General features: G+C 45.3%; 1 protein-coding gene across 1 annotated transcript in view; it reads right to left on the minus strand.

Annotated features, from left to right (window-relative positions):
- Nucleotides 1–336: 336 nt before the first annotated feature.
- LOC109318787 (transmembrane protein 68-like) overlaps nucleotides 337–12,702 on the minus strand; it is a 120,375-nt gene continuing 108,009 nt past the window's right edge. The window contains 3 exon segments of the mRNA XM_019548180.1: nucleotides 337–524; nucleotides 3,594–3,733; nucleotides 6,000–6,066. Coding sequence (XP_019403725.1) covers nucleotides 420–524; nucleotides 3,594–3,733; nucleotides 6,000–6,066 — 312 coding nt within the window. The 3' untranslated portion in view covers nucleotides 337–419.

Consider the following 12,702-nt stretch of genomic DNA (forward strand, 5'->3'; position numbering starts at 1 on the left):
GGAAATGGAAGGGAATGCCTTTCTATAACCATCTATCTGAGAAAAAAAAAATGAAGGTTGTGTTATAAAGTAGCCACTAAGAACCAAACTCTCTTTGCTTTTGGTTCACTACCTTGACATAAATGCATCTTTTTGCATTATCTCCCCATCCATTGCTGCTGTCCACACTCAAGCAAGCTTCCAACTGAAATCAAGAATCTTGCTTGGGTAAACACTGCAGGATGGAGCCTTTACAACATAATGAATCAAATCATTTCCAGTTATACAGAAACCTGTAAATTATATATGCAATATCAATGATAATCTACTAGCAACCATTTCTATAGAATTTTTTACCATGAATTTTCAGAGGACTGCTTATTGAAGTACATGTAATTTTGTATTTTATACTTAATGAGTCCATAAAGAGGTGATATTTTCTAATCATCTTTCTGTGGTTTATCGAAATGTGCCAATAAAGCCTTCCACATGCTTCCTGGTATTTGTTGATGTCTTTGTATTAGATTCTGGAGTGCAGTCTTTGTCTCGTAAGGAAAAGAGAAGACAGTTAAACTTTTACAAGTTTTGATACTATGCAGGTATATACATAGTAGAGCCCCAATTACCTTTTGCAACCTGGAAATGAGGAATTAGGGAATGGTAGAAGTTGTTGGGAAAACATACATGTACTAGTTGTCTCTACAACATTTTTCTTAAGAACACAAGGACTAAATTTGTGCTCCAATTGAAATGGATGGCAAAATTACCTACCAAGTAAATGGGAGCCAGACTGGTATAGTATTGCAATGAGCATTGCATAACTTGCCCTGCAGAATTACAAACAGGATTCTAATGTACCCTCTCTTCACTTAAGTTATGCTTTGGGTTCATTGTTTCAATGGGAATGAAAGCATCTGGAAATAAGGTTTGTGAAGTCAGTACCTAAATCTTCTGGAAGTTAGAGGTAGACAAGTCAGGTGAGCAGCTCCCTCAGCTTTGGAGTGTTGTACAGTGTAAAGCTATTCCTGCAGTCAAGCCAGAGATATGGGAAATCAGGTGAGCAGCTCCTTCAGCTTTGGAGAATTATACAAGGAAAATCCTTTGTAATTGGAACTACATACAGAGTTCAAGGCCTGCTGGAACAGCCCCCCTGATTACAGAGAATGGCCCTGACTGGCTCTCTACAGCCATACTTCCTAAAAGGGTCTACATTTTCCACAAAAACAGTTCTTGCAGTCACAGCAGGCTGAGAAAGATGGGGTGTCCAGGATCAAAAATTTCATTTCTAGTTCTTTAGAACTGAGTAGAGAAAATAAAGTTCTAAAGGAGCATGAACTAGGAGTTGTAACATGGTATGGTACAGTTTTAATTGCCTTGCTTGTCTAGTGGTTAGACACCTGAAGCACGGGTGCAGTCCAGGGAGTTGGGGGTACAAAGGGGTCTGCCATCAAAAAAAATCAGAGTCAGGAGCCATAGAGAAAGTTAAAGCAGGCCAAGGTCAGAAGCCATAGCTGGAGACAGGGTAAGCCAAGGATTAAAATCAGGCTCACAAGCCAAAAAATGAGTGCTGAAGGTCATACCAGAATCAACCCCATAGAACTGTAATCAAGGCATGACAAGGATCTTACCTGAATACCAGCAAGAAAGCACATGGAAAGTCAGGAGAAGAACTTTCACCTTCTCTCAACAAGGATACTAGGTCTAGTTTTTAGGGGCTAGAGTAGATGGGCTTGCTGCCTGTGGCTTCAGGTGACTGGCTGCCCAGATTGCTTCACGCAACCCAGCTGAGACCAAAACATGGCTCTGGGGTTGCATCAGGTGCTGCCTACTCAGTGGATGACTTGCCCTCGTCTGACTGTGTACAGGGTTGTGGTCTGGCCTCATTACTGTATGGTTCTAAAAAAAAGCTGAAGAAATCAAGAAATACACCAGACAGCTGCAACTTGATGGAAGCTGACAGACAGAGAACAGAACCACCATCTAGTGTCAGAGTGGGAGCATATCACCGTGCAGAGAGAGTGGTCTCTCAACCGTATGCTCCAATACTGCTGGGTTGTCAGTAGGCCTCTTTAGGGGTCTATGCTGGGACAGGGCGAGTGGTGCAGCACGATGCCTGGACCAGTCAAGCAATCAGGGGATGGTGGTGAGCTGGAGGCCCTGACAAGAGGGGTAGCACAATGTAAAGCTATTCCTGCAGTCAAGCAGGGTTCCAATAACTAAGAAAGTATTTCAATGCCACCTTCCTCCTGAAAACCAAAAAAACCTTTCCTTTTTTCAGTGTGGTTGGCATTTAACTCCTAAACCTGAACCCAGCCCTGCTAGTGGGCCTGGCAAACAAGCTGAATTTACATTACATAAAACATATCAGGAAAAAGATGTGTCAGCAAAACAAGTTGGGCTGTCAGTCAAAAACTCAAAGATCACTAGTAACTCCTCCCCACCACTCCCGGCTCCAAAAAACACAAGCCTAACTTGCATTGCCAACACTATACCTAGTCAGCCCGTAGCTTGCAGCAGGAGGCACTTCTCTCAGATGTTGCCCCCAACATCCCATTGGACAACAATGCAATGCATTTCCAGGCAAATATGCTCAGCTATACTTGAAGCCAGTATCATTTTGTACAATTCACATAGCTTAGAAAGCAGACAACTGGAAGCAGCGTAAACCAGAAGATGGCAGATTTTGGTCTGGGTAACATACTAATAGCAGTTTTTAGGCCAAACATCTGAAAATGCACCATAAACCAATCTTAAAGTATGTGAATGGGCCTAGATCCCAGATCTTCATAGATATTTAAGCAAAATAGCTGCCACCAATTTCAATAGATTAAAATACTTTCAAGTATTTGTCTGACCCAATGCTAGGTAGTCTTGATACTTTGACTAGCTAACTTGGATGTAACCATGCTGCTTAACACTGTCCTTTTCAGCCACAAACTTATAATGACAGAAGTGATCCAAGACATGGAAGGCAAGAAGTGAAGGAAAAGTTCACAATTTGAGCAGCACGGGGGAAAAAAATGCACCACCAAACGCCCCTGACAATGCGATATTACTAGCAGAGCTTACAACCTACTACTCCAGGTGTGGCCCTGGGTACAATACTTAATACAGGGCTGCCCAACTTCAAAGTTACTGGGGGCTGCACACACCATGTAAGCTGCATCTCTACTGCCTGAGGGCCCCCAGAGTCATATGTCATATTGGTCTCCCACCACACCAGCTACTGAGCTGCAATGCCAGTGCTACACTGCATGGGTGCACCCTTGCTTTGCCATATGGGTTCCCTAGCAATGATTTCCTGCCCTGCCCTTCGCCCAGCAGCAGAAATACGAAGCAAAGCTGGCAGAGGGAGGAGAAGCCTGGTGACAGCAACATCCACTGTCTTAATGGGAGCAGCACCTGGGCAGGTGGACAGCACAAATTAGCCTGTCTCAGGCAGGCCATGAGTCACTGGTGGGACAGCCCAGATATATCCCATAACTCAAGCTCATAGATAAAGCCCATTATAAAAAGAGAAATGAAGACATAAGTGTGCTTCAAATAGTCATTTGAAGGTAAAAGAAAATTAAGATCTAGAGGGCAATTTGATAACGTTAGAGGAACCAATGTACCTTCTCAGCTAGTTCCTCAGCAGTTATATTTGGATTATATGGAATGGGTTCTCCAATGTGTGTGCGAAATTTGACTGGAAGCCCTCCATATGGTGTAATGAATAGCACTTGATGAGTGTCATACAGCCACCTAATTAATTCTGTGTTAAATTAAAAGAAAGGGGGGAAAAAAGTCTCAGAGCTGTGGAGAAACGAACGTATTAAGTTTAAGGAAAAAAAAGGGAGCTGCCAAACTTCCCAAATTAAATGATCCCCTCACAACCAAAAGAAAAAGGGGGACATCCTTTTTTATTATGTTCTATTATTTCACTTACCCTCTCTAGTCTGGGTATTTTAACTCAAAGGCTGCTGGCATCCAGTGCAGTGCAGCCTGCTTGAGTTTCATTTCAGTGCCTTCATAATCTAATAGCACTGTCCCTCTCTGTAGTGCAGCAACTCTCAAACTTTTTAGACTCAAGACACCCCTCCCTAACTTGTGGGAATTGAGCAGCACCTTATTTAAAAAAATGAATGCATTTTTCATTACAGAGCTTTACTCCTTGCATAGGGGCCAGACGGTGGGGGTAGGGAAACAGCAATCCCTTGACAAGCCCAAGTTTGAGATGATCTCATTTCCTCAAACTTGGCTCACCTCTTGATACACTGCAGTACCCTTCAAAGACTCATGTGGTAACTAAAAGTACCCTAGCACCATGGCTCAGAATCACTATTTTAGCCATTTGACTCAAAGTCAGACTGGATCACCTCCCGTAGTTGTTCCCAATTCAGTTTAATCCAGTGTGGTTTGTAGGGGTGTGCAAAAAGGCCAGTATTCGATTCAGATTTGACCTGATTCAGGGGACAGCAATTTGATTCAGCCGAATCTAAAGATTTGATTCTCACTCAGATTCGACAATTTGGCCATAGACACAGCTTTATGTTTTTTCTACATACCTTGAGGTATGGCTCGTGAATGCCGAGACGGTGGGGTAGATGGGGCATCCCACAGGAGTACGAGGGGGCCACGTACTCTGCGGCAGACCTAGAAGTGGACCGGAAGTACTTCTGGTCCACTGCCGAGCGCGCGGGGGCCCCACTCCCCATGGGACTTTGCGTCTGCCAAGCATGCGGAGGACCCCATGCTCCCATGGGACTCTGCATCTGCCCCACCACCTCAGCATTCACGAGCCATGCCTAGTACCTTGAGGCATGTAGAAAAAAAAAATGATATATAAAAGCTGTCTATGGCTGAATTGTCAGATCTCTCCAAAATTGAATTGGAAGCATCCAATTAAATTCGGAGAGATTAATGGGTCTCTCGATTCAGTTCGGATTTGGAGAGCCCGTCACTGAATCAATCCAAATCTCCTCCAAATTGAATCAGCGATCGAAGCTTCTCACAGCCCTAGTGGTTTGCCCTGAAACTGTCTGGCCATATAAACCTGAGTTTTCTTCATGTCATACAGAGTTTACAAAGATACAAATCTCTCTCACAAGCCATCTGGGCTTCGCCTCAAGTCAGAGTAATTATTTGCTTTAATGGTTCTCCTGCCTGCCATTATGCTACAGGCCTTCAGGGGATAGCCTCACCTTGAAACTTAAAGGCATGATTAGTCTGTTAATCTTGTCTAAAATTGCAACCCAGCCACACATTTAAACAATTCATGGCATGCCAAAAAAGGAAACCAGCCCCCAAAAAATTACATAGATTATGTGTAATATATGGAAGGAAAATGCTAAGCGGTCCCATCATGACAATTTAGGCATGTGGCAGGGTTAGAACCGCACTGAAGTCTTCAGTCACTCCAGTATGTTCCCACCAGTCGACCATCAAATGATTGTTGTCAGGCTCCAGGTCTGCACTGAGGCTCGAACCAGCCCAGGTATATCCCTGCAGGCTAACCATCAGCAGAGTCCTGGCTGGCAGCATGGCTGGCTCTAGGACCACATCAGAGCGTGAAGCAGCCCCAGTACAATCCATGCTGGAGAATAATCATCAGCCAACTCTGGGGAGTGCACCAGGGCTAGTTGAAGCCCTGGTGCAGTCCCAATCCAGCCAACAGGTAACTGATTGTCAGGCACCCGGCCTTCAACATGCCAGTGCTGGGGGATCCCCGAATCATGATCCCAGCCTATCCCTACAATGGCAAGAAGGACGTGCTTGAGATTTGATCCCAATACCACTGTCCTGCTAAGCATGTTTGGTATGGCAGGAGGCATGACTGTTGGGAATGTGGATCACATTCCATCATGCCTTTAAAAAGGAATGTCTGTCAGCAGCCTATGGCTCATCCTAGACATGCACATTAATGTCTCACAATCTACGGACACTTTCCATTTTCCACACAAACAGAAGCAAGCCAAAACCATGAAAGATTCAATGAGACAAATGCTCAAAAGGAATATAGTATTTAAAATGACTCTTACTCCTTTCTTTAAGCATCCTACTTGCTTCCTACTTGCGAACATTTTCAGTATACATTGGAATGATGGGCTAAAGAGAAAAAAAACAAAAGGTAGGAATTAAATAACAAACACGTAATAAGAAGTCCACATTTCTCATCTGTCCAAGCAACCAATTATTTCAAGAAAGAAAAAAAATATGTTCACACTGTAAGAAACTTCCATAGATAGATACAATCTGGCCTAGAAGGCTCATCTCATCTCCACTTAAGGAGTTATTCACACTTATTCAGAATTGTGCATCAGAACCTTGGAGCTGGTCAAGGAAGATTTGTCCTTCGCTACCACACCTGAACATCTAGTAGTCTTGTGTATAAAGCACCTTTCACACAGTGAGAGGTGCAACTTCAGGAGTACTATCTAAATTTGGGTAGAAGAGGGCTTGAAATGGTGTCTTTCCTATCCCAAAGGAGTGCCCTAACCAATAAGATATGGACCACTATTAAAGACCTATATTTTTTCCCCCAGGGAAAGAACTTGAAATATGTGATGAGCACCCACAATATTTTGGGGTTGACATGTCTTCAGATTAAATTATTGGTATGGTTTTTGGGGTCTCTACTGGTAGCCATCCATAAGCTACATTTAGTTTTAAAATTGAAGGCTGTTGAATAGTTTAAAAAGAGTGATCACAATTAATCATGACATTTAAAAAAATTGTTGCAATTAATCAGAATTTTAATTGCACAGTTAAAACAATAATAGAATCCCAATTGTACATATTTTTGGATGTACGCAAAATTGCAGATAGTCTTCAAGACCTGGCCCTCTATACACTTACCTGCATCCAGCTGCTGAGTCTGCTCCTAGGAAATGTATGTATGTCCTGGCAGCAGCAAAGGAGAAATTGCTGCTTTTCTCCCAGCACACAAGCAGACACACGTAGTAGCAAAGGGAGTGGGGCAGCTTTCCCCCAGCAGCACAGACAGGCACACAGCAGAGACGTGGAGGGGCCACTTTTCCCCCAATACCAACAACTATTAGGACATGCAATGGTGAAGACTGAACACAAGCACTGAAATCCCTGAGAGCCTCATCAGGTCCTGGGAGGAGGGGCCAGGAAACACTATGGGACCAGTAGGACTTAGCAGCAAGGGAGAGTATGCTTGGATTGGTGCAGTGTGTGGCATCACCATGCCACATTTTGACCACTCTTTCAATTCAGCTAGGCAGCACCCAGCTGATGATGTCGGCCCCGTGCACCACCATGGAAAGTTTAAAAGGCACTGATGGTGCCAAAGAGCAGAAGGGCAGTAACCCAATACCGTGCAGAGACAGCCCGGAGTTTGGGGGGTGCTGGGAGGTGCCACAGCAGTGGGGCACCCAAGCAACTGGGTCCCCACTGAGATAAGGATAGGAGGAATCAAGTCTTCTATTAGATTCCTCCCATTCTCTTCCCCACTGACTTCCACTTTCCTAGAGGGAAAGATCCAAGGAAGTCCTTGTTGGGTTTTTATTTTTTTCCCCTTGTTCTTCATTGCTTGCAATTCTGGTCTGCTGGGTCAAGTCGGAAGAGACACTCTCCGGCAAGAGAGGACACAGTCTCAGATGCAAGGATAAGCATTGGGTACAGGCAGCTGAAAACAATGCTGGGCACACCCATACTGCCATCTCAGGCAGCCCAGTGGAGGATAACATGTTGGAGCTACATTTTGTGCGAGGTAAGCAGAGTGCCGAAGCAGCAATTGTGGACTTTAAAGCATCATCGTCCACGGTTGGTGAATGGATGGGGTGTAGGGGAGGTGGAGTCCCAAGTCAGATGTGGCTGTACTGTGAGAACCCCTATGACGGCCCATCACTTACAACACTGAACCCCTTCCTCTCAAAGTACCATCAAGACACAGCAGAAGAGGTGGGGAACAGCCCTATTCAGGGTACTCATGTGGACAATCACCAGTCAAGCTGTAGCGTGACAGGCCACATTAAAAAAATTCACGCAAAAACTAATTAATGCATTAATTGCATGCATTAACTGCGATTAATAGACAGCCCTAGTTCTATCAGATTTATGTTTGTATGGGCTGCAGCCATTGATGCAAATAGATAATTATCTTTTTTATAGTATGGCCAGAATTAGGCAACATGAACACTGAACTCAATTACCGTCCTCTCCTATTCACAAAAAGTAGTTCCTTAGACTTTGCATCCCAAATGATTCTGCTCAATAGCCTCAGATCATATATGCAGGGGACTATGGGCCAGGCAATAGTAATCTACACTTTAACAATGGGAGCCTAGGACAGTCCCCAAAGAAGACTATATAATAGCAGCCCACACTTGTAGGGAGCAGATTAGAAAGGCTAAAGGAGAGGTTAAATTTAAACTGGCAACAGAATTCAAGGACAATAAGTCCTTCTTTAGTTACGTTGGGAACAGGAGGAAAATAAGTGGAAGCATAGGGCCACTGCTTAACAAATCAGGACAGCAGGTTACCAACACTCAGGAGAAAACTGAACTCCTGAATAACCACTTTGCTTCAGTATTTCACCAGGCTAAGGAGAAAATCATGCCAGATAAAGTTCAGAATGGGCATGGTAGGAATGATTGCCTTCCTAATGTTGAGATTGAGCTGGTGTATGATCAGTTAGACATTTACAGGTCAGCAGGACCAGATGAACTTCATCTGAGAGTGCTAAAGTCATCGCAGGACCTCTGCCAAAACTCTTCCACAACTCATGGCACTCAGGGGAGGTCCCTGAAGATTGGAAGAAAGCCAATGTTGTGGGCATCTTCAAGAAGGGGAAGAGAGGACCCAGGCAACTACAGGCCAATTAGCCTAACTTCTATCCCAGGGAAAATCCTGGAAAAATTCTTCAAGGAGTCTATGTGCAACATGCTTGCAGAAGGTAGGATTCTCAACAATAGCCAGCATGGCTTCATTGCAGGCAGGTCTCGTCTTACCGATCTCATCTCCTTCTATGATCAAGTAACTCATCACCTGGATAAAAGAGAAGGTCGACATTGAATACCTAGGTGTCACAGGGAGAAACAAGGGGGCAGACCTCAAGGAGCCAGGGGGGAACCCTGGGAGCAGGAGCTAGCCGGGGAAGAAAAAAAGGAAAAAAAAAAAAAATTCTTACTTGTAGTGGGAGCCGTGGCAAAGCTGGAAATGGCAGCAGGACCTCAGCAGCTCGTTAGCCATGCCTTTATACAGCTGCAGCCAGCAGAGAAGACTAGCGGCAGGAACTGGCCGGAGAAGATAAAAGGAGCTGCTGGTGGGAGAGCAGGAGGGAGACCAGCAGCAACACCAGAAAAGAGGTCTCTCCCAGAGACCCCCCGAGGGGAAGGAGCATGGGAAACTGCTTCCTGCAACACAGGAGGAGAGAGTAAAGCCCACCGCAGGGAGAACACCGCCAACAGAGACACAGGGGGCAAGATACCAGAGACGCCTTGTTCAGACCGGGAGCCAGGACCCGGGGATAGAAGAGAGCAGAAGGGGCTTGAGACCCGGAGTTACCCACAAAGAGCCGGAAGAGTCAGCAGAAGCCAAAGCGCCAGATCAGGTGGGACCATAGAGGGTTCCAATGGGCTCAAAGAGATACCCCAGGTGGGGGGCCGAATGGCATAGTCAGTGGGAAGGGTGGCAGAAGACGGGCCCCAGCAGTATAGAGCTGCCCCACCAGGAGACGTGGGGAAGATGTGCTGAGAGGGACCACCAAGGGTCCAGTGAACCCACAGGCTGGATAAAGAACGGAGAGAAGGACACCGCAGCCAACAGGCTAACCCAGATCCAATTTAGGGCTTGCTAGGGGTCTTAGGGGCTCAAGCCTGTTGTAGTAGGGCATACTGTGGGTGCATGCAATAAAGGGGGTGGAGGGCCTCCTTGAGTATTTTCCATTTCTTCATTGTTGGTATTTTTTTGTTATTTTTTTCGTTTCCCACTTTTGGAGAGGTTGCTGGGTGAGAAGCCCAGGTGGTGTCTAACCCAAAAGGTGGTCTACAGATACAGGTAGGGCTAGCCGGCTGTGAGGCATGGTGGGTGAAGTGGGCATTTGGCCCAACTGCCATTAACCTGCTAGGTAAAAGGGCGTACAGCCTCAACTCTCAGGGACCTGGCCAAAGAGCATCAGGATTCACCAAGGCGGGGTGCAAGGGTGAGGTGGAGCCTCACAGAAGATCATCATCCCGCGGTCCTATACACGAGAGACCCCAACAGTCAAACCCCACCACTGAGATACGATACGAAGTCGTGATAAGCGAGACTGGGGAGAGACTATGCGGGCCAGAGACACCAACTGAGCAGGACCACAGGGACGGACCAGCGGACAACCCCAAGCATCCGGGGACGTGTGGCGCGTAACCGGATGTTTGAAGCCAGATGGGTACACTAGGCTTCCAAAAGGCTTTTGATCCAGTATCCCATGAGTATTCTAATGGGAAAATTGGAGGATTGCAGGCTTAACTGCTCACCAGTTAGGTGGGTAGGAAGCTGGCTGCAGGATAAGACCCAGAGAGTTTTAATGAATGGATGCGTGTCATTCTGGAAAGAAGTAGCCAGTGGTGTCCCACAGGTGTCCGTGCTTGGTCCAGTGATTTTCAACATCTTTATCAATGATTTGGATGTAGGGGTGAAGAGCTCACTGGCCAAGTTCACGGATGACACCAAGTTGCAGGGGAGCGTGGTCACACTTGAAAATAGGCTGCAGATATAGGTGGACCTAGACAAGCTGACAAGTTGGGAGGATCAGAACTCGATGAAGTTTAACACTGAGAAGTATAAAGTGCCCTGTCTGGGGATAAAGAATCCTCAGCATACCTACAGACTTGGTGGCGTGAAACTGACTAGTACCATGACCAAGAGGGATCTAGGGGTAATAATAGACCATAGTATGAACATGAGCTGTCAGTGTGATGCTGTAGCTAGCAGGGCAAACAATGCTCTGCCATGCGATCAATGCATCTCAAGCAAAACTAAGGAAGTGATTCTTCCACTTTACTCAGCATTGGTGATACCACAGCTGGAATATTGCATTCAGTTCTGGGCACTGCACTTCAACAAGGATGTGGAAAAGCTTGAGAAGACCCAAGTGGGTCTTTAAGAGAAACTTAAAATGTGAAAATGATAGGCACCTTACAAGTGAGCCCTTATACCATGCATAGAGGGCTACAAGATCGAAGTCCTAAAGACAACTGGGTAAAGATTTACACAGGATAGAAAAGGCTACCAAGGCAAAGAAAATAATGGAGGAAGGGGAAGCAGAGGTAGAGCTTTGAAGGTAGTGTGAGAAGATGGTATATATGAAGAGCCATGGGGGGGGGAAGGGGGGGGAGGGGAAAAAAAACCCCAACCGTTTAAAAAACAAAACACCACTGGCACAACAAAAAGTCAAAAAGAATCAAAACAACAGCAAATGATCACTTTAGTTGCTGTGTGAAAAAGTAGCTAGAACCCATATTCTAATGTAGACACCACCACAGAGCATTTATACACATACCTTTCGCTCCCAAAACATGCCAGATACCTGCCAGTTCAGAGCAGACTTGATTAATCAAGTTGGCTCCACACACAAGCTGACGTGCATCGCGCTGCTCCACATGCCGTTGTGTAAGTGGCAAAATGCATGTCAATGCACAGAGGATTACAGCAGTACACTTTTGAACTAAAGCACCTCTGAGGCATTTAGTTCAAAAGCCATTTAGTTCAAAAGCCACTGACACGCGTTATGCCTCTTATAAAACTGCACATGGCACAGCACCGGACACTTTTCAAAGGGCCCAGAGATGCGGTGCTTGCACATGTATAGAAGCCCAAAGTGTCTGAACACCAGAGCACCACCTCAAATGGAGCTCTGAGGACTTTGTGCTTTACGGGGTTCTCCAAAGCTCCTTCCCCAAGCCCCAGCCATGTGCTACGGCTAATGCCCCTAGTGCTACCTCCCATCTGCCTATAACACTGATGGGTGCCAGGTATGCAGATAGGTCCTTCTCTGGGGGCTGTCATGCCAGGACAGAGAGAGTAGGACAGCAGCATGATTGTGGGGGTAAACAGGGGACCCCTTATGGTGGGGATAACATGGTGTAAAACCATTGCTGCAGTCAAGTAAGGTTGCCAACCAAGGAAAAAAAAAAGTGGAGTGATAAATTTAAACATTTTCACCAACAATCAATTCCCCCTCTCCCCCCACCAGCTTGTAACCTGTAATTCAGGGTCTGGTAGAAAGGTTACAAGGTGACATATAACATAAGGCACATGTGAGTGAAAAAGGCTAGTTGTCAGTAAAAAGTTTGAGGATTGTCAGTAAAGAAAATGGTCTTGGGTTAGTAAACCTGGGTTTGAAGCCTAACATTTAAATTTTGGGGTCATGCATCTAATATAAAACAGATTTAGAGCTACAAACAAAGGAAGTTTTACTTACCATACCATATTCTTGCATACAAATCCCAAAAGTATGCCAAAGTTTGCCTTGCATCATGCCAGAAATCATCAGAACAATTTGTTTTTAGCTTAGAATTCCTGTGATTACATTATAATGTAAAGAGAACTGAGGCAGAAACAGAACAAGACCATAACAGGAGTTAAACAAAGGGCTAATTTTGAAGCCGCCACCACTGTGGTGACCCCATAATTAAGACATTTCATCAGGTACTCCGTGACATTCCATTTTTCCAATATGTAAGACAGGGAGCTTATACAGGTCATTGGTATCTTGTGCAAACAAGAATCCTG

The sequence above is a fragment of the Crocodylus porosus genome, unplaced genomic scaffold, assembly GCF_001723895.1.
Source record: "Crocodylus porosus isolate Cpor-Errol unplaced genomic scaffold, CroPor_comp1, whole genome shotgun sequence".
Classification (NCBI taxonomy): domain Eukaryota; kingdom Metazoa; phylum Chordata; order Crocodylia; family Crocodylidae; genus Crocodylus; species Crocodylus porosus.